The 27,589-nt window shown below is 45.5% G+C and overlaps 1 protein-coding gene across 1 annotated transcript in view; it reads left to right on the forward strand.

The window, feature by feature from the left end:
- wdr18 (WD repeat domain 18) overlaps positions 1-27,589 on the forward strand; it is a 221,112-nt gene that overhangs the window by 180,506 nt on the left and 13,017 nt on the right. Inside the window, exon 8 of the mRNA XM_070860856.1 lies at positions 12,118-12,284. Coding sequence (XP_070716957.1) covers positions 12,118-12,284 — 167 coding nt within the window. The remainder of the gene's footprint in view (positions 1-12,117; positions 12,285-27,589) is intronic.

Genomic DNA, 27,589 nt, shown 5'->3' on the forward strand with positions numbered 1-27,589 from the left:
AACCAGCAAAGAACGACTAAAAAAATAATAGAGAGGGAAGATAGATTATGAAAGTAAACTAGCAAAAAATTTTAAAACAGACAGTAAGAATTTCTACAGGTGTATAAAAAGGCAAAGAGTGACTACGTTAAACGTTGGTCCCTTCGATGATGAGACTGGGGAATTAATAGTGGGTAACAGGGAAAGGGCAGAGACTTTGAACAAATATTTTGTATCGGTCTTCACGGTAGAAGACACTAAAAATATCCCAATAATGGATAATCAAGGGGCTATAGGGAGGGAGGGACTTAAAACAATCACTATTACTAAAGAAAAAGTACTCAGTAAAATAATGGGACTAAAGGTGGACAAGTCCCCTGGACCTAATGACTTGCATCCTAGGGTCTTAAAAGAAATGGCTGCAGAGATAGTGGATACCTTGGTTGTAATCTACCAAAATTCCCTGGAAAACTGCAAATGTAACGCCCTTATTTTAAAAAGGAGGCAGGAAACTATAGACTAGTCAGCCTAACATCCGTCGTTGGCAAAATGCTGGAGTCCATTATTAAGGAAGAAGTAGCAGGACATTTGGAAAAGCATAATTCAGTCAAGCAGAGTCAGCATGGTTTTATGAAAGATAAATCATTTTTGACATTTTCTGGAGTTCTTTGAGAATGTAACGAGCAGCATGGCTAATGGGGAACCAATGGATTTGTGGTATATTTGGATTTCCAGAAGGCATTTGATAAGGTGCCACATAAAAAGGTGGCTCACGGAGTTGGGGTAATATATTAGCATAGATAGCAGATTGGCTAGCTAACAGAAAACAGAGAGTCGGGATAAATGGGTCATTTTCCGGTTGGCAAATGGGGTGCCACAGGGATTAGTGCTGGGGCCTCAAATATTTACAATCTATATTAATGACTTTGATAAAGGGACCAAGTATAATGTAACCATGTTTGCTGATGATACAAAGATGGGTGGGAAAGCAAGTTGTGAGGAGGACACACAAAATCTGCAAAAGGATATAGACAGTCTAAGTGAGTGGGCAAACATTTGGCAAATGGAGTATAATGTGGGAAAGTGAGATTGTCCACTTTGGCAGAAAAATTTAAAAAGCAAATTATTATTTAAATGGAGAAAAATTACAAAATGCTGCAGTACAGAGAGACCTTGGGGTCCTTGTGCATGAAACACAAAAAGTTAGTATGCAGGTACAGCAAGTAATCAGGAAGGCAAATGGAATGTTGGCCTTTATTGCAAGAGGGATGGAGTATAAAAGCATGGAAGTCCTGCTACAACTGTACAGGATATTGGTGAGGCCACACCTAGAATACTGTGTACGGTTTTGGTCTTATTTAAGGAGGGATATACTTGCATTGGAGGCAGTTCAGAGAAGGTTCACTAGGTGATTCCGGAGATGAAGAGGTTGACTTATAAAGAAAGATTGAGCAGGTTAGGCCTATACTTGTTGGAATTCAGAAGAATGAGAGGTGATCTTATTGAAACTTATAAGATAATGAGGAGGCTCGACAAGGTAGATGCAGAAAGGATATTTCCACTAATAGGAGAATCTAGAACTAGAGGGTATTGTTTCAGAATAAGGGGTCGCCCATTCAAAACTGAGATGAGGAGGAATTTCTTCTTTCTGTGGAATTCTCTACCCCAGAGAGCTATGGAGGCTGGGTCATTGAATATATTTAAGGCGGAGATAGATAGATTTTTGAGCGATAAGGGAGTGAAGAGTTATGGGGAGCAGGCAGGGAAGTGGAGTTGATTGCATGATCGGATCAGCCATGATCTTATTGAATGGCAGAGCAGGCTCAAGGGACCGAATGGCCTACTCCTGCTCCTATTTCTTATGTGTTTATTATCAGGTGGTCTTTCCTGTGAGCGGACCTTGCATCTCTTACAATCAGGAGTTCCCCTGTGCTACCCAATATTTAGATATATAATAGCATGACCTGAGGCAGAACAATAACACTCCCAAGTTACTGTAAATTTTCCACTTCCTTAATCTTCCAAGAGACAAACTGATTAACGTTTTAGTCAGATGTGAATCAAAAGCTGCATTATTTCACAGTCAGAAAGTAAACGTACAGAGGAACAGTTGCAGCAAATCTCACCTTGCTTTAACTTAATTTCAGTCTCTCGTAATAAATCTATGTCAGTCCATTTCTTGTCAATCCTTGCCTTACTTATTCCTCTTTGTGGGCTAACTACCATGCCCTTTGAATCCTCATTGAAACAGACCAAGCCTTACTCTCCGACTGATCATCTCTCTTAAGGTAGATTGGCCGCGACCCTTTCCTGTCCCTCTCAGTAAGACTTACCAACTAACCCAGAACATGTGTTCCCAGTTCTATTGTTGTCTCTCTGAACAGGAAATTAAGGGCTTGACACCAACAACTTTCCTGTCTGGGGCTGCCAATCATGCTGGCTACTGCTCCTGGGTGGAAGCCTCTGACAACTAACTCCTGCTGTTTCCAAAATGAATAGGGCTGACCCAAAATGATGAGATTTGGATGGTTCGCAGGAAAGACTTAATGATCAGAAGACAGAACCACATTCCACAGTCTGTCTGGCTCAGCTTGAATAACTATTTAATTTATATTAACAATTTAGACTGTGTAATCAATAACGCAATTTATACATTTGTGGACAACATCAAATTGAGAGGGATAGTCAATACTGAGGACTGCAACAAATTACAAGAAGACATGAATAAACTTGCAGAATAGACATCTAATTGGCAAATTAATTTCAACACACAATTGGTAAGAAAAATAAGAATCTAAATGGGGTAGAGGAGCCAAGGTAACTGGGAGTACAAATACACAAATCATTAAAAGTAGTGATGCAGGTTAATAAGGATATAAGAAAAGGAAACAAAGCACGAGGGTTTATTTTAGAGGGATGAAATTGAAAAGTAGAGCAGTAATGCTAAGTTTGTATTGAACCTTGGTTAGACCACACTTGGAGTACTGTGTACAGTTCTGGTTGCCATACTCTCAAAAGGTTATAGAGGCACCGGAGAGGGTGCAAAAAAGATTTGCAAGGATGATACCTGAAATGCAAGATTATACCAATCTTGAGAAGAGAAGGCTGAGTGGGTGACCTAATAGAGGTCTTTAAAATTATGAAATGTTTTGATAGAGTAGAAACAGAGTGTTTCTACTTATGGGGAAGAGCAAAACTAGAGACCATCAATATAGGATAGTCACCAAGAAATCAAATAGGGAATTCAGAAGAAACTTCTTTACCCAGAGAGTGGTGAGAATGTGGACCTCGCTACCACAGGGAGTAGTTGAGGCGAATAGTATAGATGTATTTAAGGGGAGGCTAGATATGCATATGAGGGAGTAGGGAATGCTGGTAGTTAGATGAGGAAGTATGGAAGGAGGTTCTTTTGGAGCCTGAATCCAACATGGACTGGTTGGGCCAAATGACCGTTTTCTGTGCTGTATATTCTATGTAATTTCTTCTCCTCCCTCTCTGCCCCGCTCTCCTCCTTCCAGCTTTATGCTGCAGAGAGGACCTTTAAATCCTTTGAGCTCCATTTAACTTTAAAGTAACACATCTGTATGAATTATATCCAGATCTTCCACAGCTAAATTGTTAACATCCCCAAACATGGCAACTGGTCATGTAAACACTTTGGGGGTGAAATTGGCTATCGCCCCAGTTGGGGGCGGTAACCTCTCTGGGGCCAGACATTCTGCACCCAGCGCTCCCCCGGGAAGCGAAATTCGGGTTACCACCCAATATTGCGCGCTCCACTTCCTCTCGGGATGGGATCGGGGGCGGTTATGCAGCCTCTCCACGTAGCACTGACGAGTTTCAACGCCCCTCTCCTTTCGTTAATGGGGAGGGACGTTGCGAGCTCTACAGGCCCTTTGATGGCCTCTACTGGGCCACCAGCGATGAGGGGTGCCGTGGCCGCAGCTTGACACCGAAATGGAGTGCCGGGCTGCACGATCGCAGCCCGGACCCGCAACATCATTCGACAGTGGCCCGACCGGCGAGTCGAGGGGGGAAAAGCTGTGCAGGTGCACCTCCCCTTGAACTTTCACCCCGCGATGGGTGTGCGGCTGGGTTTGCGACCTGCAAGGCAGGCATGGGCAACGCCCTCAGTGGCTTCATGGATCGCTGGCCAATTTCCACCATGGGGTGGAGAGGGATCGCTGTGCACGTTGATGACATCATCGGCGGAGGCGCAGCGGCCCGGAGGCGCTACTGCAATCCACTAACTCCCGCGTAATTTTGCAGGAGCCGCTAGCGCCGCCTCCCCCCCGGACAAAACCAATTTACCGCGCCCCCCCCCCACCCCAAACCCGGACGCACTAATGGGAGAGGCGCACAACAGGGGAATTTCAGCCTCTTTATGTTTTGGACACGACTGCTACCAACGAATTGGAAGTAGTAGTGCATGCGCACTTTGAGTGGAGGGGGTTTCTTTGTTGTTGCTGAACTTCCCAAAATGAGGAATAAAGAAGCGGATTTAGAGAATTCTGTTAGAACCGTTAATTTTAAATAAAATTTGAACTGTCAGTTTATTTTTATAAGTTGCTGTTTGTCCTTCGAGACAGCGGTTCTTAAACTGGAAAAATCACCAGTATCATTAACCCAACTTGGTAACATTAATCAAACTTTTAGTGCTGTGCTTTAGTACTTCTCAGAATCTCTGTCTGTTGGTGAACGTTATTTTTTTAATTTGGGACCTGACATTTATGCACAAAATGCTTCTGCGCAGCTTCCAGTTCGTTGGCAGGAGTCGCTCCGTTATTTTTTTCCCCTTAACATTTTTAGGAATAATTCAAGTATATATCTCGCAATAAAAACTTTCTTCTCCAATCAGATTAACTGGAGAAAATGTCTTATTTTGCCAGTTTTCTCCATTTTCTTTTCTTTAAGTGCTGAGTCTTGGCTCCATGGGTACATCCTCCTCCAAGTGACTATCCATTATTGGACTGTTGAGAGGGCCATCATGGCTGACCCCAACCTTCTCCTCACTAGACATCAACACATTTGTAGTTTCCAATAGAGATCACTCCGGAGCAGGAGCTTTGGCTAGCCTTCCTAACCCAGCGTGTGAATGCCAATTTTAACATGCCTGCCACAGTCTCTGCTAAGATAAACTAATTGATTCAGATTCTTCTGTTTAGAAGGAGCAGTAACACATGCCTGCAGGTTTGCTGCTCCATAGATCGAGTACCTGAAGAAATCAACGTAACGTTAATAAAACTGACAAAAGTAAAGGTCTCTATGTTCAGCTGGGTGGCTCCTCATGGTGGTGTTAGCTGCTCATGTGCTTCACGTATACCAGATGTTGTGAGGTGCAGAAAATGAGACACAAAATCATGAGTGGGATGGTTCTTTTATCAAGCTAAAAAGCAGGGGAAGGGGAATTGTCCAGGGTTTCCCCTTCTGATCACTATTCACCAGCACCTGTAAGAAGTGGACATTGTGTGAGGACAGGCTTGGCCCTGACTCTGGAGTCCTCCATGATCATGTAGCCTGGTAACATTCACTGTCCAGGAAATCCTTCTCTTAGCTCCAACCTCCAGCTTCTTTGTCTCTCCATCCAAACTTTTCTTGACTTTTTTTTGTTGATTCTCCTATAGTCAGTGCCTCTCTGAACATAGGAAAATAATGGACAAGAAAAAGCATTTTGACCCCTGAAGCTTGTCCATCTAGTACTCTAATTCTCTTTACCCAACCCACCCCCTTCCCCATCAAAGGCCATCTCTAGTACTCTAACTGTCCCATTGAAGCCTATCTCATGAGTACCTTAACTTTCCTATTATAGTATCAAACCCTATTTTGACTGTTTTTGTTTCCACTGATCTCATGGCAGATTATTCCAAACATTTATCATCCTTCCAGTAAAGTTCTTGAGACTATCTATTTTGAATTTAATATTTTATGTAATGCTCTGGTTTTATTTTCACAATAGTATTGTTGCAAATTGGAGTTTTTCACCTAACAGCAGTGATCATCACATGAAATGGTAGACACAATTCTGGAATCATATAAGAATCCTTTAGATGCTGTAATGTGAGGTGTCAAACAAGCGTTTAAATTTTGGGCCATTTTTCCACTGAGAGGATTTGCAGAAGAGCTACATTTAAAGTTTGGGTTTTAAAAAGCAAATTATAGTCGCACACGTTTTTTTTTAATTATTGAAACAAAAGATGATTAAAATGCTAATATACTGTGCATTGACGTTGTTTCCCCCAAGACAGAAAACAGTAAGCAATGTGTTGGTTGGGAAGTCCCTGATCCCAGGCCTTCAACAGGAGTTGTCTGACATAGGCCCTCCTCTCTGGTTGTGAACATGGGGAATAATAAATAAAAAGAAACACTTGGATTTAAATTCTTTTTAGGCAGTCCCTCGGAGTTGAGGTTGACTTGCTTCCACACTCGGGTGACCGATGAATCCGATGCAGGACCTATAGTCTCTGTTACAGGTGGGACAGACGGTGGTTGAAGGGCGGTTTGTTGAAGTGCTTGGGTTGTCGTGCGCTCCTTCCACTGTTTGTGCTTGGTCTCCACTTACTCCCGACGAAGAGACCCGAGGTGTTCGGCGCCTTCCTGGATTATTCTCTTCAACTTTGGGCGATCTTGTGCCAGGGATTCCCAGGTGCCGGTGGGGATGTTGCACTTTTTCAAGGAGACCTTGAGGGTGCCCTTGAAGCGTTTCCTCTGCCCACCTGGGGTTCGTTTGCCGTGTCTGCGCTCTGAGTAGAGCGCCTGTTTTGCGAGTCTCATATCGGGCATGCGGACGATGTGGCCCATCCATCGGAGCTGATTGAGCATTTTTGATGCTGAAGATGTTGGCCTGAGCGAGAACACTGATGTTGGTGTGTCTATCCTGCCAATGGATTTGCAGTATCTTGTGGAGGCAGCGTTGGTGGTACTACTCCAGTGCTTATGGATTTATATAGCGCCTTTCAGGACCACCAGACATCTCAAAGCGTTTTACAGCCAATGAAGTACTTTTGAAGTGTAGTCACAGTTGTAATGTGGGAAATGCAGCAGCCAATTTGCACACAAACAAGCTTCCACAAACAGGAATGTGATAATGACCAGATAATCTGTTTTTGTTATGTTGATTGAGGGATAAATATTGGCGGGGACAACTCCCCTGCTGTTCTTCGAAATAGTGGGATCTTTTACATCCACCTGAGAGGGCAGACGGGACCTTTGTTTAACGTCTCATCCGAAAGACAGCACATCTGACAGTACAGCATTCCCTCAGCATTGCACTGGAGTGTCAGCCTAGATTTACGTGCTCTAGTGGGACTTGAACCCACAACCTTCAAACACAGAGGTGAGTGTGCTACCCACTGAGCCACAACTGACATAGGGACAGAAAAACACCCTTGACCGTCATATTTTTAAAGAGGAAGCTGCCAAGGCAGACTTTCCCCAGATTCAGAAGCCATGGATAGATAGATGTTATTTTGTTTGTGTATGTTCATGTGCTGGCTTAGAAATAATGCAGCTTAACAATTCATATCTGGTCTCTTCTTATCAAGTGTTTTCTCGGTCTGTTTTTGACCCATCCAATTCAGATCACAAGAGGATCCTATTGTTACATCTTGGGCTACACTATCATATTAGATATTGAGCAGTACATGGACACAACAAAACACAAGATGCTCAGACTGCTTACAGGAATGCGCTGCCACATTCTACTCTAGAGAATATCTGAGAACTGACCTGAATTTGTGATGGGTTGTAGGTTTTTTCTGGATGGCCAAGCAAGATAAGCCAAATAGCTGCCGTCTGTCATCTTAAATGTTCTTTTGGCAAAACTGTTAAATGGGGGTGGAGCAATTTGATGTAACTTATCATATGCAAAGGACTGATGTGCTTTCTGTGGAGCTGAATTCTCGACAGGTAAATGTGCCTGATAGTGATGTTCCTTGAAATAACTTACAGCAAAAACACAAATGCAGTTCGAGAGTGGAAAGTTTGTACAGTCAAGGTGTTCTTTATTGCCTCCAATTTAAATTTTTAATATATATTTTTAATTGGCTGATTGAACACAGTGGCCATTGGACTGATGGTGTGCCTGTTGCTCTTGTTCGATTAAATGGATCTACGTCATGTTAATATCACTGAGATAATGCTTCACATACAGGTTCCTCATGTTTATGAAGATGACAGAGTTTATTATTATCCTATGTTACAACAGCAACAACAACCTGTATTTATATAGTGCCTTTAACGTAGTAAAACATCCCAAGGCGCTTCACAGGAGTATTACATAACAAAATTTGACACTGAGCCACATAATGAGATATTAGGGCAGTTGACCAAAAGGGGTAGGTATTAATGAGCATCTTAAAGGAGGAAAGAGAGGCGGAGAGGTTCAGGGAGGAAATTCCAGAGCTTAGGGCCCTGGCATGGCTGCCAATAGTGGGGCAAAGGAAATTGGGGATGCACAAGAAGCCAGAATTACGGCGGCGCAGATATCTCAGGGTTGTGGGGCTGGAGGAGATTAGAGAGATGGGGAGGGATTTGAAAACAAGGGTGAGAATTTTAAAATCGAGGCATTGCTTAACCAGGAGCCAATGTAGTTTAGCGAGCACAGGGGTGATGGGTGAATGGAACTTGGTAAGAATTAGGACACGGGCAGCAGAGTTTTGCATGACCTCAAGTTTATGGAGGGTTGAACGTGGGAGGCCAGCCAGGATTATTTGGACTCTTGTTGTTTCTTGCTAATTGGATGTCATGTTAGATTGACACTGAGGTTGAATGAGTTCATCTGTATAACAAATATATTAAATTAAGTCATGAGGAATGTGGGCTTTGTACTGAAGGCCTCAGGTCTGATCTTCAACCTGTACTGTTAGCCGATCTCTGCTGTGGTGATGATGTGGGTGTTTCAATTGGCCTCACTGCCACTGGGTTAGGGATGTTTTAAAACCAGTCAGGATTTTTGCTCTGGATTGGTACCCAGTGACATCTGCTGGAAAGCATGCGTTTGTATACGTCAGCAGAGGTCAGGATCTGGCATGGCAGCAATACCCAGCATGATTGATCATAAGAACATAAGAAATAGGAGCAGGAGTAGGCCATACGGCCCCTCGAGTCTGCTCCGCCATTCAATAAGATCATGGCTGATCCGATCATGGACTCAGCTCCACTTCCCCGCCCGCTCCCCATAACCCCTTATCCCCTTATTGTTTAAGAAACTGTCTATCTCTGTCTTAAATTTATTCAATGTCCCAACATCCACAGCTCTGAGGCAGCGAATTCTACAGATTCACAATCCTCTGAGGGAAGAAATTTCTCCTCATCTCTGTTTTAAATGGGCGGCCCCTTATTCTAAGATCGTGCCCTCTAGTTCTAGTCTCCCCCATCAGTGGAAACCTCCTCTTTGCATCCACCTTGTCAAGCCTCCTCATAATCTTATACGTTGCGATAAGATCACCTCTCATTCTTCTGAATTCCAATGAGTACAGGCCCACCCGGCTCAACCTTTCCTCATAAGTCAACCCCCTCATCCCCGGAATCAACCTAGTGACTCTTCTCTGAACTGCTTCCAAAGCAAGTATATCCTTTCTTAAATATGGAAACCAAAACTGTACGCAGTATTCCAGGTGTGGCCTCACCAATACCCTGTATAACTGTAGCAAGACTTCCCTGCTTTTATACTCCACCCCCTTTGCAATAAAGGCTAAGATACCATTGACCTGCTGATCACTTGCTGTACCTGCATACTATCCTTTTGTGTTTCATGCACAATTACCCCCAGGTCCCGCTGTACTGCGACACTTTGCAATCTTTCTCCATTTAAATAATAACTTGCTCTTTGATTTTTTTTTTTCTGCCAAAGTGCATGACCTCACACTTTCCAACATTATACTCCATCTGCCAAATTTTTGCCCACTCACATAGCCTGTCTATGTCCTTTTGCAGATTTCTTGTGTCCTCCTCACATATTGCTTTTCCTCCCATCTTTGTGTAGTCAGCAAACTTGGCTACGTTACACTCAGTCCCTTCTTCCAAGTCATTAATATAGATTGTAAATAATTGGGGTCCCAGCACTGATCCCTGCGGCACTCAACTAGTTACTGGTTGCCAACCAGAAAATGAATGATTTATCCTGACTCTATGTTCTCTGTTAGTTAACCAATCCTCTATCCATGCTAATATATTATCCCCAACCCTGTGAACTTTTATCTTGTGCAGTAACCTTTATGTGGCACCTTGTCAAATGCCTTCTGGAAGTCCAAATACACCACATCCACTGGTTCCCCTTTAACCTGCCCTGTTTGTTACATCCTCAAAGAACTCCAGCAAATTTGTCAAACATGATTTCCCCTTCATAAATCCATGCTGACTGCCTGACCAATCAGTTGGGGAGTACTTGCTGCCTGGACACGGTGACATGGATGAGGTTCCGAAGGGCAGCCAGCACCCATGGAACCATACTCCAGAAAAAGTCAGCACCTTCAGTAGAAGAGGGGAGAAAGCTAACTGACAAGAAATTAAAATTACAGATGGCAATGCATTTTCCACATCGTTAAATATTCAGGTGTTAAGGCTGCAAACTCATTTATTTAACACACAGCTTCAGAGAATGCACTTAAAATGTGTATAAAATTGAAATAGAGTTTCACAGTCTTAAAACACCTAACTTTCAACAATAATTGAATTTGATCAAGGCTTTTTGTTCTTAATAATTAACGCAGAAAACTAAAGCACCAAAATTAGGTTAACTGTAGGAGACAGTCTCCACCTGAAACATGAACCTAATTTCTCTTTCATGTACAGACAGATACGTATTTTCAGTATTTGTATTTTTGTTAGCTCGCATTATTTCTCTGTTCACCATAGAAAGATTATGTTTAAGATATGGGTAATAAAAGTGAACAGAAATAATTAAAACAAAGTAATATTCTATAGGGATGAATTTATTTTGAACTGCTAAGTGATACTTTGGCCAAACATTAAGAATTCTGGTGAAGATGTCTGTAATCCCTTTCAAAGCCATGTTAGACAGCTCTCCCCATGGCCGAATAGGTCAGAAGTTCACAGATTCTTTTCCCACTCGATGCTGAGTTGGGAGAGCTGTAGGAAGGCAGCAATTAGCCCACGACATTGGTGAACAGCTGAAAAATTACCTGGGGTTCTTATTTTCTCTTCCCCACCCCTCTCCTTCACATCCCAAATGCTATCCAGTGACCTCTGCTGGAATTACAATGTGTGTGATGTCGGGCGAGGATAGGACTGGGCCAATAACACCCAATGTCAAATAACCTGCCGTACATTGTGTGAGATCACAGTTGACAAACGGCCATCGATGAGGGAGCAGAGAGCTGCAAACCACTGTAGTACTGGAAATCAACAGGTGTCAACGCCCTGAGTTGAGTTGAAGGGAAGAAAAGTCGGAATACGTACAGCTTACTACCATCAGTTCAGGTGGCTGTTGTGCGAAATACAACATGGTGCAGTCAGGGGCTGCGATCAGGGACAACATTTCCATCTTTGTTCATTTTAGCAGAAAGGGCCTAGGTGTTTGTGTTTCTGTGAGCATGTCTGTGTGCTCACTGTCTCTACCCTGATTTGGCCGTTCTCCACCGGGCGTCTGAAATAGAAAAGTGTTTTATTTCCCAATATTAACAGCCCTCCATCTTCCATAACAGTCCTCCATCTTCCCTAACAGCCCTCCCTGTTCCACTCCCCCTCCCTCCCTGTTCCACTCCCCCTCCCTCCCTGTTCCACCCTCCCTCCCTGTTCCACTCCCCCTCCCTCCTTGTTCCACTCCCCCTCCCTCCCTGTTCCACTCCCCCTTCCTCCCTGTTCCACTCCCCCTTCCTCCCTGTTCCACTCTCCCTCCCTCCCTGTTCCACTAACATCACTCTGCTTAAAAAAAAATTCACACCAGAATTTTATTTGCATCCAGCAGTAAGAAGGCAAAATGTAAGGAAATCTAGGTTTGTACTTTAACTGAGGTGTAATCTGACTATTTTATAAGGATGGACATTTTTTGCAGAATATTATTGCTGCTTGACTGTACCTACTGGTTTGAATCAAAGCACTAGTAAATAATGAATAGGTTTTCAGTGCCGTAAGTTAAATGTAGTCCATATTAATAACTCTCTTTGTATTCTTCCCTAGGGCCAGTGACAAATGCCTTTCTGATGGTCGCCTCGGCTAACATGTTCAACCCTGACTGCAGGCCCAGCGTAAGTCTCCCAAAATTTAGCAGACATGTTCACACCTCTGAAATCACCGAAAACGATGAGGGAGGTGCAATAACCCTACGTCTTCAGCACAACAAGAAGGTAGGATTTTACTGCGTGATGTCTTTTGAAGCTTCATTAGTTGCTGCAAAAGCCCTGTCGCCTTGTCTGTATCCTTTGACACAGCTGATGACACCATCCTCCTCCCAACGCCTTTTCAGTATACTGGGTGGGACTGCACTCACCTGGATCCATTCTTATCTATCCAGTAGTAGCCAGAGAATCACCTGCAATGGCTTCTCCTCCCACTCCCACGTTATTATCTCTGGTGTCCCCAAGCATCTATCCTTGGCCCCCTCCTATTTCTCATCTACATCCTGCCCCTCAGCGACATCATCCAAAAACGACATCAGGTTCCACATGTACACGGACGACGCCCAGCTCTACCTCTCCACCACCTCTCTCGACCTCTCCACAGTCTCTAAATTGTCTAACTGCGTGTTGGACATCCAGTACTGGATGAGCAGAAATTTCCTCCAACTAAATATTGGGAAGACAGAAGCCATTGTCTTCGGTCCCCACCACAAACTCTGTTCCCTAGCAACCGACTCCATCCCTCTCCTGGCAACTGTCTGAGGCTGAACCATGGTGTCATATTTGACCCTGAAATGAGCTTCTGACCACATATCCGTGCCAACACTAAAACCGCCTATTTCCACCTCCATAATATCGCCTGACTCCACCTCTGCCTCAGCTCATCTGCTGCTGAAATCTTCATCCATGCCTTTGTTACCTCTAGACTTGACCCATCTTCCACCCTCCATGAGGTAATTCAAAATTTTGCTGCCTGTGTCCCAAATTACACCATGTCCCGTTCACCCATTATCCCTGTGCTTGCTGACCTACATTGGCTCCCAGTTAAGCCAGCCTCAACTTTTTTTTTTAAAACTTCTCTTTTTTTTTTCAAATCCCTCCAAGGCTTCTCCCCAACCCATCTCTAACCTCCCGCCCTACAACCCTCTGAGATATCTGCGCTCCTCCAATTCTGGCCTCTTGTGCATCCCCGATTTTAATCACTCCGCCATTGGTAGCCATGCCTTCAACTGCCAAGGTCCTAAACTCTGAAATTCTCTCCTTGAACCTCTCTGCCTCTTTTTCCTCCTTGGTGGTACTCCTTAAAACCTACCTCTTTGACAAAGCTTTTGGTCATCTGCCCTAATATAGCCTTATGTGGTTCGGTGTCAAATTTTGTTTGACAATGCTCCTGTGAAGCGTCTTGGGACATTTTACTACGTTAAAGGCACTGTACAAATACACTCCAGATAATTGACTGCTGCATCACACTCCAGACACTACACTCTTCATTTTAAATTGTTTTGCATTTCTAACAGAGAGAAAGCCAGTCACTTGATTCTGGATAGATCTGCTGCTGTCTGAAATGCCAAGCATTTTCTAATCTGCAAAGATCCCTGACCAAATAACAATGAAGCTGATTCACTTGAGACTGTGTTTACCTAACAATAATTATACTCTGGCCTGAAAGTGGCATAGCTTCAACTTAGCAGAGTAACTCCTGAAACATATATAAAGCAATGCCACAGGAGATCTACGAGTGTGTGTGTGTGTGTATATATCTGTGTATTGTATATTTTAAATATTTATCTTTTGAAAATATGTATTATAGAGAGAGAGAGAAGTACTTTGAATAACTGTAACGTTGGTGGTATTTGAGCCAATAAAGTTTTTCAGATTTTTTAAAACCACATGTGAGAGCAGAACCTAAACTCATTAACATAGAAACATAGAAACTAGGTGCAGGAGTAGGCCATTCGGCCCTTCTAGCCTGCACCGCCATTCAATGAGTTCATGGCTGAACATGCAACTTCAGTACCCCATTCCTGCTTTCTCGCCATAGCCCTTGATCCCCCTAGTAGTAAGGACTTCATCTAACTCCTTTTTGAAAATATTTAGTGAATTGGCCTCAACAACTTTCTGTGGTAGAGAATTCCACAGGTTCACCACTCTCTGGGTGAAGAAGTTTCTCCTCATCTCGGTCCTAAATGGCTTACCCCTTATCCTTAGACTGTGACCCCTGGTTCTGGACTTCCCCAACATTGGGAACATTCTCCCTGCATCTAACCTGTCTGAACCCATCAGAATTTTAAACGTTTCTATGAGGTCCCCTCTCATTCTTCTGAACTCCAGTGAATACAAGCCCAGTTGATCCAGTCTTTCTTGATAGGTCAGTCGCGACATCCCGGGAATCAGTCTGGTGAACCTTTTCTGCACTCGCTCAATAGCAAGAATGTCCTTCCTCAAGTTAGGAGACCAAAACTGTACACAATACTCCAGGTGTGGCCCTGTACATCTGTAGCAAAACCTCCCTGCCCCTGTACTCAAATCCCCTCGCTATGAAGGCCAACATGCCATTTGCTTTCTTAACTGCCTGCTGTACCTGCATGCCAACCTTCAATAACTGATGTACCATGACACCCAGGTCTCGTTGCACCTCCCCTTTTCCTAATCTGTCACCATTCAGATAATAGTCTGTCTCTCTGTTTTTACCACCAAAGTGGATAACCTCACATTTATCCACATTATACTTCATCTGCCATGCATTTGCCCACTCACCTAACCTATCCAAGTCACTCTGCAGCCTCATAGCATCCTCCTCGCAGCTCACACTGCCATCCAACTTAGTGTCATCCGCAAATTTGGAGATACTACATTTAATCCCCTCGTCTAAATAAATTAATGTACAGTGTAAACAGCTGGGGCCACAGCACAGAACCTTGCGGTACCCCACTAGTCACTGCCTGCCATTCTGAAAAGTACCCATTTACTTCTACTCTTTGCTTCCTGTCTGACAACCAGTTCTCAATCCATGTCAGCACACTACCCCCAATCCCATGTGCTTTAACTTTGCACATTAATCTCTTGTGTGGGACCTTGTCGAAAGCCTTCTGAAAGTCCAAATATACCACATCAACTGGTTCTCCCTTGTCCACTCTACTGGAAACATCCTCAAAAAATTCCAGAAGATTTGTCAAGCATGATTTCCCTTTCACAAATCCATGCTGACTTGGACCTATCATGTCACCTCTTTCCAAATGCGCTGCTATGACATCCTTAATAATTGATTCCATCATTTTACCCACTACTGATGTCAGGCTGACCGGTCTATAATTCCCTGTTTTCTCTCTCCCTCCTTTTTTAAACATTGGTGTTATTCAGCTTCAACTATTCATGTTAATTAAAGTGTCTCAGGCTGTTGGTAACTAACTTCTAGTCCAGTTTCCTCCGGTGACATGGTAAGCTTATCCCTCCTCAACATTGCTATGGCTTTCAATGTGGTTGTTCACCCCCTTTGCCATGATCTAGCTCCATTGAACTGCCATGGCATAGTACCATTCTCGGTCCATATCTAGCAATGACTTCGCGCACCCCAACATTCCCACTTCTGGAATTCCCCAAGGATGTATCGTTGGCCACCTTCTCCTCTTCCCATCCCTTGTGACATTATCTATAGGCATGGGGTCATCTATTATATGTATACTGATGACGGGCAGCTGAATCTCTCTACCACCTCCTTTGACCCAATGACTGCCTCTGTGATATCAGACTGCTTAAATGAGATCAGTTTGCAGATGAGCCAGAACCTCCTCCAATTGAGCGTTGTGGAACTAAGCAATAGTCTTCACAACCTCTCTTCCCCTCCCTCCACCCCTTCCTGGGCTGTTTGCTTAAGCTGAACCACACTGTGCACATCCTTAGCATTCTGTCCAACTTTGTGAGCTGAGCTTCAAAGTCAAAATCCTATCCATCATCACAACCGCGACCTTCACAATGTTGTCTGCCCTCTCCCCAAAACCCCTCCCCACGTCATTGCCACCAGCAGACTCAATTTCTCCAGTGCCCTCTTAGCCAACCTCCAATTCATCCAAAATTCCACGGCCAGCATCCTGTCCCACTCGCCCTTTACCCTCGCCCTCCTGACCTACCCTGGGTTACTGTTCCCCAGCACTCGGATTTAAAATCCCCTTCCTCAATCACTAGCACTGAATGTTCCAACAAAACGTACTCCAAAAACAAGAACAGAAAAGCAGAGCTTAAAAGAAGTGTTAAAATACGTGATATTTCAAATTGAAAGGGGTGCAGACCTTATTGCATATATATTTTAAGCTGTTGCAGGGCTTTGATTATTTAACAATTCCCATGTCTATGCCTCTAATGCACACAAGTTTCCAGATTGTTGTTTATTGTACCGTGCACCGCCTCAAGATGCTGATACTGCATTAAATCTCTGGCAAACAGTTACTGTTTTCTGTCTTGCCAATTCCAAGAATAACAAAGTTAGAAAATGAGCTGCATTTTGTCCCATTAGAGCAACAATGGCTGTTTGATGGAGATGCTGCAGGAACTTTCAATGTTAATATTTAGCATTAGAATCTTGTTTGGGTTTCTCTGTCAACTTGTTCAAACAACGATCGGCTTCCAGAATATATTACTACTTAATCAGGTTAACAGAAGTATTGCTAAACATATTTGCTGATTTGCTTTCTCGGAGGGATTTATCCTGGTTCCAGGGATTTTCAACAAAAGAAAAATCATTTTTAAAAGCTTGGATTTAGACTTAAATTTAATTTGTTTTTTCTTGCTGACTCAGGTTCTGTGCTTATGGAGCCCATTATGTTTCAGAAACAGAGTGAAATTTAATTGTGGTCTGTAAATTTGGCCATTTGAACCCCATTGTTATTTGCAGACCTCCGATCAGTATATTTTAATCCTTCCGATCCCATATTCTCTCCATCTCCAAGTCCACCTACTTCCACCTCCATAATAATACCCATCTCCGCCCCTGCCTCAGCTCATCTGCTGCTGAAACCCTCATCCTTGCTGTTGTTACTTCTAGACTTGACTAATTCAATGCCCTCCTGCATAGCCTCCCATCATTCACCTTCCAGAAACTTGAGCTGATCTAAAACTCTGCTGCTCATATCCTATCTCGCATCAAGTCCCATTCACCCATCATCATAGGCAGTCCCTCGGAGTCGAGGATGACTTGCTTCCACATTAAAAATGAGTTATGAGTTCTCAGATGTCTGTTGTCCAATGCGGGAGCTACAGTCTCTGTCGCAGGTTGGACAGACGGTAGTTGAAAGTACGTTGGTTGACGTGCCGGTTTGTTGAAGTGCTTGGGTTGTCGTGCGCTCCTTCCGCTGTATGCGCTTGGTCTCCGCTTGCTTCCGGCGCAGAGACTCAAAGTATTCGACGCCCTCACGGATTATTCTCTTCCACTTTGAGCCATCACCCCTGTGCTCGCTGACCTACATTGGCTCCCGGTTAAGCAAAGCCTCAATTAAAAAATTCTCAATCTTGTGTTCAAATGCTCCATGGTCTCTCCCCTCCCTATCTCTGTAACCTTCTCCAGCCCTACAACCATGCTCCCCCAATTCTGGCCTATTGCGCATCCTAGATTTTCATCACTCCACTATTGGCAGGGGTGTCTTCAGCTGCCAAGGCCCCTAAGCTCTCCACCTCTCCACCTTTGCCTCTTTCCTGCTTTAAGATGTTCCTTAAAACCTACCTCTTTGATTAAGCTTTTCGTCATCTGTCCTGATGTCTCTTTAGGTGGCTCGCTGTCAAATTTTGTCTGATAACGCTCCTGTGAAACGTATCGGGACGTTTTTATCAAGTTAAAGGTGCTATATAAATGCAAGTTGTTGTATATTATTAATAGTCTCGGGTGAATAACTGAAGTCCATAGTGCAGTACATCACCATGGTTGAAAAAATGTAGATGAGGTGAATCAGGGAGTTGTGGTTCCTTGCCACCAAACTTGGTTTTTAAAAGCTTGTAGATTTAGGAGGAAAGAAAGGACAGATAAAGGGCCTGAAATTCAGGCCCGCCAGAAACCTGCCGCAGCTACCGACTTTTTCACGCCATTACCGCCGCTATGTTTGCCGCTATTCACTTTGGGGAAAAAAAAAATTTAAATGGTTTCCTGGGGTAATGAGCGGCAGAAATCGGGAGGTTGCAGCGGTGTGGGTGGGTTGATTGGAGCGGGATAACCACAAAGAAATTCAGCATTCTGGTCATGTGAGGATAACCAGCCAGCTACTCCCTGGCCGCCTTAAAGGCCAGGGTTTGCAGCTAGGCCCTGAGGAGCGAAGGGGTTGGGTTGAAGGATGGCTGGTGCTGGTGGACCAAGAAGGGCAAGCCGATTTTCCGACGCAGAGCTGGAGACCCTGATGCAGGCTGTCAAGGGCAGGAGGCAAGTCCTTTATCCAGACGTGGGGAGACCCATTCGTGAGGTGTTCACAAATGCATTTCAGGGACCTCCATTCATAACTGGACCACGACGCAGTGCAGAAAACATTTGAATGACATCATCCATCTGATGAAAGTGAGTACCTGTTCCACCAACTGCTGACCTTGCATCTGCAAGCCTCTCCTTCATCCTTCTCTTATTTCCCATCTTCACTGTTTAGTCACTGAAGCAGCATTTCATTGTTGACGCCTCACATATATACATAAATATTATATATGTGTGTGTGTTCTCGCACTGGAGGCAGCCTTTCATCTCACAGTTACAGCTGCATGTCAGGGACACACACCTGTGTACTCATTTCTGATGTGTCATCACAGTGGTACTCGCCAACCATTCTTTGTTTTGCAGGCCAAACTGGCTCACAATAGAATGGAGCAAAGGATGACTGGTAGTGGCGAGGCAGATATACAGGTCCTCACACCCTTGAAAGAGGGTCGAGGCGCTCGTGGGCGGACATGGTGCCTTCCCTGTGGCCTGCGGTACTGCTGATGCCGATATGGGTCAGTGAAGGCCCTCCTTTAATGCATTCTCCCCCTGAATGCGCCAGCGCCTATTGTACTTTTCTTTCTGGAAGTCTGCTAATTGCAGGCTCCATGCGTCAATCCCCTACCTCCCCCTCATGACAGTCCTTCTCCCATTTATGCTTGCAGATGAGAGACCGAGTGGCAGCACAGGAGAGAGAGAGGCAACACCTGGCACACCAGTGCCAGGCCTCGATGAGACCCTTGACGACATCAGCATAAAGATGTCTAATGAGAGCATTGAGTGATCCAGCCTTGCTGATACCGTGGAGCGCAAGCCATCTTTTGGGGGCCTCAGTGATGAGGAAGAGGAGGACACTGCCGGCAGCACCTGGTCACTGTTTCCACCCACACGCGCCAGCTCAGATACTGGGAGTGCGCGGTCTGATCTAGTTCAGATAGTACAGGGGTCTGTACTGGGTGTTGCACCAGGGCCTAGCGGGCTGCAGCATGGTGACGGGGTTATGCAACCTCGGGTTGTCATCTATCCACAGGGCAATTCCGCACCGAGTTCTGCTGAGGAGGACTCGGACGAGCCCATCGATGTTTATGACTAGGGAAGGGTGGAAGGCCATGCACTCCCAGATATTTGATGTACTGGCAAGGGTGCCAGAGAGGCTGTCGAAAGTGATCAGGAGTGTGGAGGAGTCCGCCTCCTGCATAATCGACAGCTCTGCGCACACCATGGAGCCCATCATTGCCAGTCCCAGATTGTCCGAGCGGATCCAGCTGCAATGTCACAACCTGCAGGCGATGTGGCAACTGCCATTTCAGCACTGGCGCGAGGAAATGAGCACATTGGTGCTGCATTGGAGAGGATGGTCGCAGCCCTGGAAGCTCAGAATTCTCTTATGCTCTCTGGGCAACAGGCCATGGAGCGTCAAACTGCTGCCATATCTGCTGGCTTTGAGTCTCTGGCTGTTCTCATGCAGTCTCAGCTCGGTGCCACCCGACACCTCAGTGTTGCGTTCGCGGCTGGGTGCACCATGGGGGACCTCCGGTGTGGCACCACAGCACCGACCTAAGCTCCTTCAGATTGGTGGTGGTGGTAATGTGCCGACCCCGGGAAATGACGCAGGCTCCTCGAACCAGGATCCTGATGAAGTGCTCTCTCAGGATCACACCATTCCTGACCCCAGACCTGTCACTCCACCATTGCATCCAACCATGGTCTCGCCTGAGCAAAGCCAGACTGAACTCTCCCAGGAGGGTGCTGACCAGTCTGCAGCCGGCCTTTCAGGCCCAAAGCTGGTCGAGGGCATCCTCGAAGGACATCTGCAGCTTCCACACAAGAAACACAGCAGCCTTCCCAGGGATGTGTAGCCACAGGCAGTTGATGCGAGGGGAGACACTGAGGCAGAGTAGTAGGATGGGCACGTGTAAGAGGGGTTATAGGAGATGCACATGGGTGAGAAATGATGTTTTTGTGTTAAGTTTTTTGGGATTTTTTTTTGTTGTGTTGGCTTTTTGCAACATGGGTCATGTCATAAATCTTTATTTTTTGCACCTATACCTGGGTAGGTGTATCATTTGAGAGTGGGCAATTGTGTGTGAAGGCACTCAGTGGAATGGCCATGCACAGAGCTGAAGGGTTATGTGGGGATGAGATTATGTGAATCGAGCAGCAATCTGACGTCTCTGCACCTCCCTTGCAGGCTTGAAATGGCAACGACGTCTCCTGGCTGGGTGGCGACGGGGATTCTCCTTCTCAAGTGGTACTGCTGGCTCGACCTCCAGCGGCTGGCCCCTAATGAGGGCCAGGTTGTGCAGCATGCAGCAGACCACCATGAATATGGAGACCCGTTCAGGAGAGTACTGCAAAACTCCACCAGACCAGTCCAGGCAACAGAACCTCTGTTTGAGGATGCCAATGCAATGCTCAATGTTGCACCTGGTGCCAGAATGAGTGTAGGCATGCTCGGCCACTGTCCTGGGGTTCCGAAGTGGAGTCAGCAGCCAAGTGGACAGAGGATATCTCTTGCCCCAAGCAGCCATCCACAATCCTGATTTGGCCCGGTGAAGATGGTGGGCACACTGCTCTGGCACAGGATGAAGGAATCGTGGCTGCTGCCTGGATATCTAACATCAACTGCCAGGATCCTACACTGGCGGTCACACACATAAGAGCCATTTGGCTCCTCGAGCCTGCTCCGCCATGCAATAAGATCATGGCTGATCTGATCATGGATTTCAGCTCCACTTCCCTGTGGCTCCCCATAACCCTTTACTCCCTTATCGCTCAAAAATCTGTCTATCTCTGCCTTAAATATATTCAATGACCCAGCCTCCACAGTTCTCTGGGGCAAAGAATTCCACAAATTTACAACCCTCAGAGAAGAAATTCCTCCTCATCTCAGTTTTAAATGGGCAGCCCCTTATTCTGAGACTATGTCCCTAGTTTTAGTTTCCCCTATGAGTGGAAATATCCTCTCTGCATCCACCTTGTCGAGCCCCCTCATTATCTTGTATGTTTCAATTAGATCATCTTTCATTCTTCTGAACTCCAATGTGCATAGGACTAACCTACTCAACCTATCTTCAAAAATCAACCTAGTGAATCTTCTCTGAACAGCCTCCAATGCAAGTGTATCCTTCCTTAAATACGGAGACCTAAACTGTACAAATACCCTGTACAGTTGTAGCAGGACTTATCCTGCTTTTATACTCTATCCCCCTTGCACTAAAGGCCAACATTCCATTTGCCTTCCTGATTACTTGCTGTACCTGCATACTAACTGTGTTTCATGCACAAGGACCCCCAGGTCTCTCTGTACTGCAGCACTTTGCAATTTTTCTCCATTTAAATTATAATTTGCTTTTTTATTATTTCTGCCAAAGTGGATAACCTCACATGTTCCCACATTAGACTCCATCTGCCAAATTTTTGCCCACTCACTTAGCCTGTCTATATCCCTTTGCAGATTTTTTTGTGTCCTCCTCACAATTTGCTTTCCCACCCATCTTTGTATCACCAGCTGCACATTCAGGGAGTAGATTCCCTTTCTGTTCAGAAAGAGTTCTGGATGGTTCACTGGCGCCCTCGGGCCAACGTGTGAGCAGTCGATGGCATCCTGGGGAACCCTGCAATCTGGACAAATCCGGCCTGCCACTCCACCTGCTTCTCCCTGGTCATTGGGAAGGAGATAGATTCGACTCTTCTCCTATACAGAGCAGCAGTCACCTGCTGGATGGGCAGAGAATTGGGAGATGTTCGATTATGTCTGCAGTTGCAGACTGGAAAGACCCCATCGCATAAAAGTTGAGAGCTATGGTGGCCGTGGTCTCAATGGTGAAAGCTGTCCTGAGCCTTGTGTGAGACTGGAGATCTTGCCGCAGAACATTGCACAGCTCCCTCAGTACGTCCTTTCTAAATCGCAGCTTTCACAAACATTGCTCATCACTGAGCTCCAGGAAAGAAAACTGACATCGGTAGACCCTTTGACGGTAGGGCCTCCTTCCCCCTGTGCTGAGCATCTCCGATGGCACCTGGCCGATCGCCTTCTCCCTGTTCCTCCTCATTTTCCGGAGCCTCTGCATGCTGCTGCTGGCAAGGCTCCTGGCCCAGTATCTGGTGCAGGGGTTCAGCATACCTGAACCACCACCTCACGCCATCTCCCACCTGGCCACCCTCTCTACATTGAGATCTGCAAGCCCTTCTCCATGTTGGGCAGCCATGGCTGCTGCCTCCCTTGCCCACTGCCTCTGTACCCGTTGCTGACGGCGCTGCCTTCTCCTGCGTCCAGGGTCCAGCCCTGCCTCTCTCAAAGCCAACGTTGAGCCCATTCTGTCTGAAGGCTGGACCCTCACAAGCAGGCCTCTGTGGAGCAGAGAATGAGGCCCTCAGGCCTCGACTAATCAGCGAGAGTGAAAAAGTTTTCTAAACTCTCAAAGTTCTGAAAAGTCCGCTGCAGGTTTAGCAAATCCCCACAGAGAAATTCAAATAAGTTTGGACAAAAAAATACCCGATCGCACAAAACCTCCGTTCTCCTCCTCTGGCGATCTCGAGCAGCCCGGCAAAGTGCACCCACCCAAAAAGCTGGCGGGGGCACTGTCAACAAAAAAGCAGTCATTTTTATAGTGGTTCTAGGTGGCAGAGCAGCGGTGCTCACTCCAATGACGTCATCACGGCTGCAAGCCCCATACCGCAGCGGAAGTCGACGGTTTGGGGCAGAAGTGGACGTCGTCCCAAAAACTCCCGCGCTGAATATGTGTCGCAGGGGCCAGTCGATTCCGCCGCAAACCCGCAGTAACGGGCCTTATCGGGACCCTGAATTTCGGCCCCAAAGAGTTCCACTGTTTGTGATCCTGTGAGGAAAAAAGGAGTTGGAGTAAGGGTTGTTTGCTGACATTGGGCTCAATTTTCCCCAAAGCTTTTTTTTGGCGTACTTGAAGAGTTACGCCCGATTTTTTTTTTTTGGGTGCCCAAGTACGCCAAAAAAAATTTTCTAAGTTTCCCCGTTGGATTTCTTTATTTTGGCGTGGCCTAACCTGTCCTTTAGTTTTGGGGGTGGAGCCTTGGTCTGTGCCAAAAAGATCAGGCTGCCATGGTGACCAGGAACACAATGCGAAATGAGGCTGCAAAGTGAAGCATACAGCCAGCTCCCAACACATTAAAAGAATTGAAAAACAAATAACAGCAACTTACGTCGAACCCCACCCAGCTCTCTCTCTCGTGCTCTCTCTCCTGTGTGTGTGAACCAGGGACCGAGAATGGGGAGCTAGAATGGACAGCCTTCGGACGGGGTTGGAGGTAAGTTGCTGCTATGGGTTTTTCAATTATTTTAGTGTGTATCCGGGCACCTGCAGCACCGATTTCCTTACTTGCGGCAATTTATTTAACTTTCTACAAGGGTTTTCTGGCAAGGCCACATACGCTGGCCTAAGCAGAACTGGAGTAACTCTGCTGGCTAAACTTCCACAAATGACCAGAATTGGCGCGGGTGGCTGGTTACACCCACTTTGGCTGAAAAAAAAACTGACCTAAAAAAATCGTAACTAACTGAGTTACACTGGTGCAAATTGATTGGGGAAACTCTGGTTTTTCAACTTAGGCCAAAAAGAGCAGCCTGCTCCTAATAAAACGGTGCAAATCACTGGGGAAAATTGAGCCCATAAATTCTCTTTATTTCTGACTGACTGCTTTTTACGTCAAACAGTTTGATAAAATTGGGATTAATCTTTATTCTTCATCCAGTTAAATGTGGGCTCTGTAAATTCCAATATTTAATTTGCCCAGATCAACAACATGCAGATTTTACATTTCCCTGCATTAACACAGTGACTACACCTCAGAATTACTTCATTGTGAAGTGTTTTGGGACGTGAGGTTGTGACAGGCGCGAAATAGATAACTGCAAGCTCTTTCTTTATGGGGCAAAAGAGACAGTGTGTATGTTTCTATCAAGGCTGGGATTCTAATCACAGCCCCCCAGCCTACAGCACTAGGTTATTTTTAATAAGCTGCCATCTTGTCCTTAGAACACAACAGTATTGTGCTGGCATCGACCCCATTTGGCAAAGAAAATGTTGCTCTTGGCTCCCCAATGACTCAGGAAAGACTTAGAATCAGGGGGCTCAAGTTTCCACATGATTTGCGCCTGATTTTTAGGAGCAACTTGTGGAGAACGGACTACCTTAGAAATCGCAATTCTCCACATTTTTTTTTCTGCAGTTCTAGTCAGGTAGAACAGTTCTACTTTGGAACAGAATTTTTTCTTCAAAAGGGGGCGTGTCCGGCCACTGACGCCTGATTTGAAAGTTTCCACAGTAAAAACGTACTCCAAACTAACTTAGAATGGAGCAAGTGAAGATTTTTGTAGAACTGAAAAAACCTGTTCTACACATTAAAAAATCAGGCGCAGGTTACAAATTAGGCGTCCAGAGCGAGGGGGGGGGGGAGGGAACTCATTAAATTCTACAATAAATCCTTATTTATACTTCTACAAATATTATACAAATAAATCCAACCTGAATAAAAATTTATAAGCAAAGAAAAGATTAAATAAACCATCTTCCTACCTGTGTGAAAGTGCTTCAGCCAGGGAGAATGCTGCAGCAAGCCTCACAAAATGAGGCAGCCGTTCCCGAACGCGGGGGCGGGGGGGAAGGAAGCCTTTCCAGACGGCAGGAGGGAGGGAACCGACCGAACGCAGTGGGGGAGGGAAGCCGTTTCAGACGGCGGGAGGGAGGGAAGGAGACAGAAGGCTGCAGGAAGACTCAGAAATTGAGGAGCCATTTCCCGACGGCAAAAGGGGGAGGTCGTCGGGAAACGGCTGCCTCAACTTTCTGAGGCTTCCTGCAGCCTTCTCAGTGCTGATGTGCTGATGGCAATGTGCTTTTATTAAAAAATGTTCAAAAACTAAACAGCTACAAAGAACTACAAAAATGGCCGAGTGCCAATGTTTCCTTCACACTGCGCGTGCGCGAACGCTCCAACGCACACGTGCAGCGTTGCCGGCAGGAAAAAAACTAATTTAAATAGTACCCGCCCCCTCCCACTTACAAAATCGGCGCGAGTGTAGGCTCCGCCCCCCTGGGCGCCACGCCAAACAGACAAGGAGCTGCAGAACGCTCCAGAATCGTGAGGTTTTTTTTCCGGCGCCGTTTTAGGCGCGAAAAACGGGGCGCCCGTTTTTTATCGTGTGGAAACTTGGGCCCATAGACTTGCAAAGTCACAGCTGCCATGCTAGCCTTCCATACAATTTCAGCTGGGGAAGTGGTAGGAGTGTTCCAATTGGCCTTAGCATCCTGAGTGATGGAAAGGGAAAACCAGACAGTTCCAGCTCCTGATCATCATTTAGTGACCGCTGGGAGGTGCGTGCATTAGATGTTGGGTGAGGGCAGTAATGGACTTCTCTCCAAAGCCCTCCACAGTCATGCAGCCTGCCGACAGTGACCATCTCGGCTCTCACATGAAAGTGACCACTTGGGAAAGGTCCCAATGGGAAAGGGCCAGTCCCCATGGGACTGCAACCCAGAAACAATCTGTAGGATGGGGTGTAAAAGAAAAGCATGCCCTGATCAGAGCAGGGTTTAAAATATTAAAATCCTGCACTGGCATGTCTTAAAACATTGTCAACGTTGATCTGGAGACCATTTCATTGTGTGTGTCCTGCAGTGTCTCATAATTTAATTGATGTTTCTATGAATATCCAATTCATTGTAAATCCAATACCAGCAGCAGTCCTGTGCCACAGGTCGTAAACTACCATCCATCAGACAGGCAACATAAAAGCATTGCTAGATTGTAAGCAGTGATCAGTGGGGTAAGTAAGTTGCTCGTCGTTCTGCCTCACCATTAGCTGTACATATTTGGTGGAAGCTTATCCAGGGGCAGTTCTGGCAATCATCCTAGCAGACTGATGGAAGTCAGGAGAAAGTCCAATAAACAAACACTGCATGTATTGCCCAGAGCCAGTTTCTGGCCCAGTTTTGCAGTTGATGCACTTTTTTGGAGGGCAGGATGGTTTGGGCTACAATAAGTTTTGAGCCCATTTTTTCATAACTTCTTGCTATGGTTTTTATGACATTGGTGACTCCATCCCCTATCCCGAAACAATCCCATGTCTCATTACAACTGGTATCATTCCTGCGCTTTTAAAAAAATAATCTCCTTTTAATTTTCTCTACTCCTGTCCTAAATCTATTAACCCACAGGCACTGCCCCACGCCCAAATTGGGCATTCTTATGAGCCCAGACAGTGAGCTTCAGCAGGCTGTGCATATGTGGGTGCAATAACAATCAAACCTGATCTATTTCTCACCCGACCGCTGCACATAGGCATTTTCCAGCAGGGATATTGATCAGGAGCAGGAGCTCTGCCTTATGTTTTGTCTCCCTCCCTTGCTTAGGATTTTTCCTCGAGAGAAATGAACACTTTTTTATTTCACTGTTCTCTGTTGGAATGTATGGTGCAGGTGAAGCTTCAGGTACAGAAATAGTGATACTTTTATGGAAATTTGCTTTTAATGTTTTAGACATTTTACTGAAGCTGTGTCCCTAGTATTTCTGTAAAACATGTGATAGTGGGTGAGAGGGTGTTGTCAACTTGATCTGTGAAATATACTTAGCAGAAAGGTTACAGATTCTGTTCTTCCAAACATGGGCTGTGTCTGGAGAGAACATTTGGGGCTGCAGTATTAGTGGTTGCACATCTCATTGGTGATGGCAGAGAGTGAGATAAATTTAAGGGGGTGAGTTCAGAGTATCACACAAGAAGCATACTGCACGGTGTTAAAAGTGTATTGGGTTAAGTGTGATTTCCCACCCCCCCCCCCCCCGCCCCTGTTGTATATTAGTGCCACCGCATTTAATTAGCCCAGTTACAGTGCTGTTAATAGTGCAGGGATCTGCTGTTCTCGCTTTTCATTGTTATTCAGCAACTCCTACTAGAATGTGCATGGATGAAGACAGCATTGACTTGGCTGTGATGGTCCCCATGGTTAAAAAGCACTTGCTATGTAGACTCTTGTATGAAGAATGCCATTTAAGTGAGTCATGGGAGAGTGACCGGTGACCATAGACCCTGAGCTTTCAGGGGAGGAAGGGGAGAAAC

The sequence above is a fragment of the Pristiophorus japonicus genome, chromosome 18, assembly GCF_044704955.1.
Source record: "Pristiophorus japonicus isolate sPriJap1 chromosome 18, sPriJap1.hap1, whole genome shotgun sequence".
In the NCBI taxonomy this organism is placed as follows: Eukaryota; Metazoa; Chordata; class Chondrichthyes; family Pristiophoridae; genus Pristiophorus; species Pristiophorus japonicus.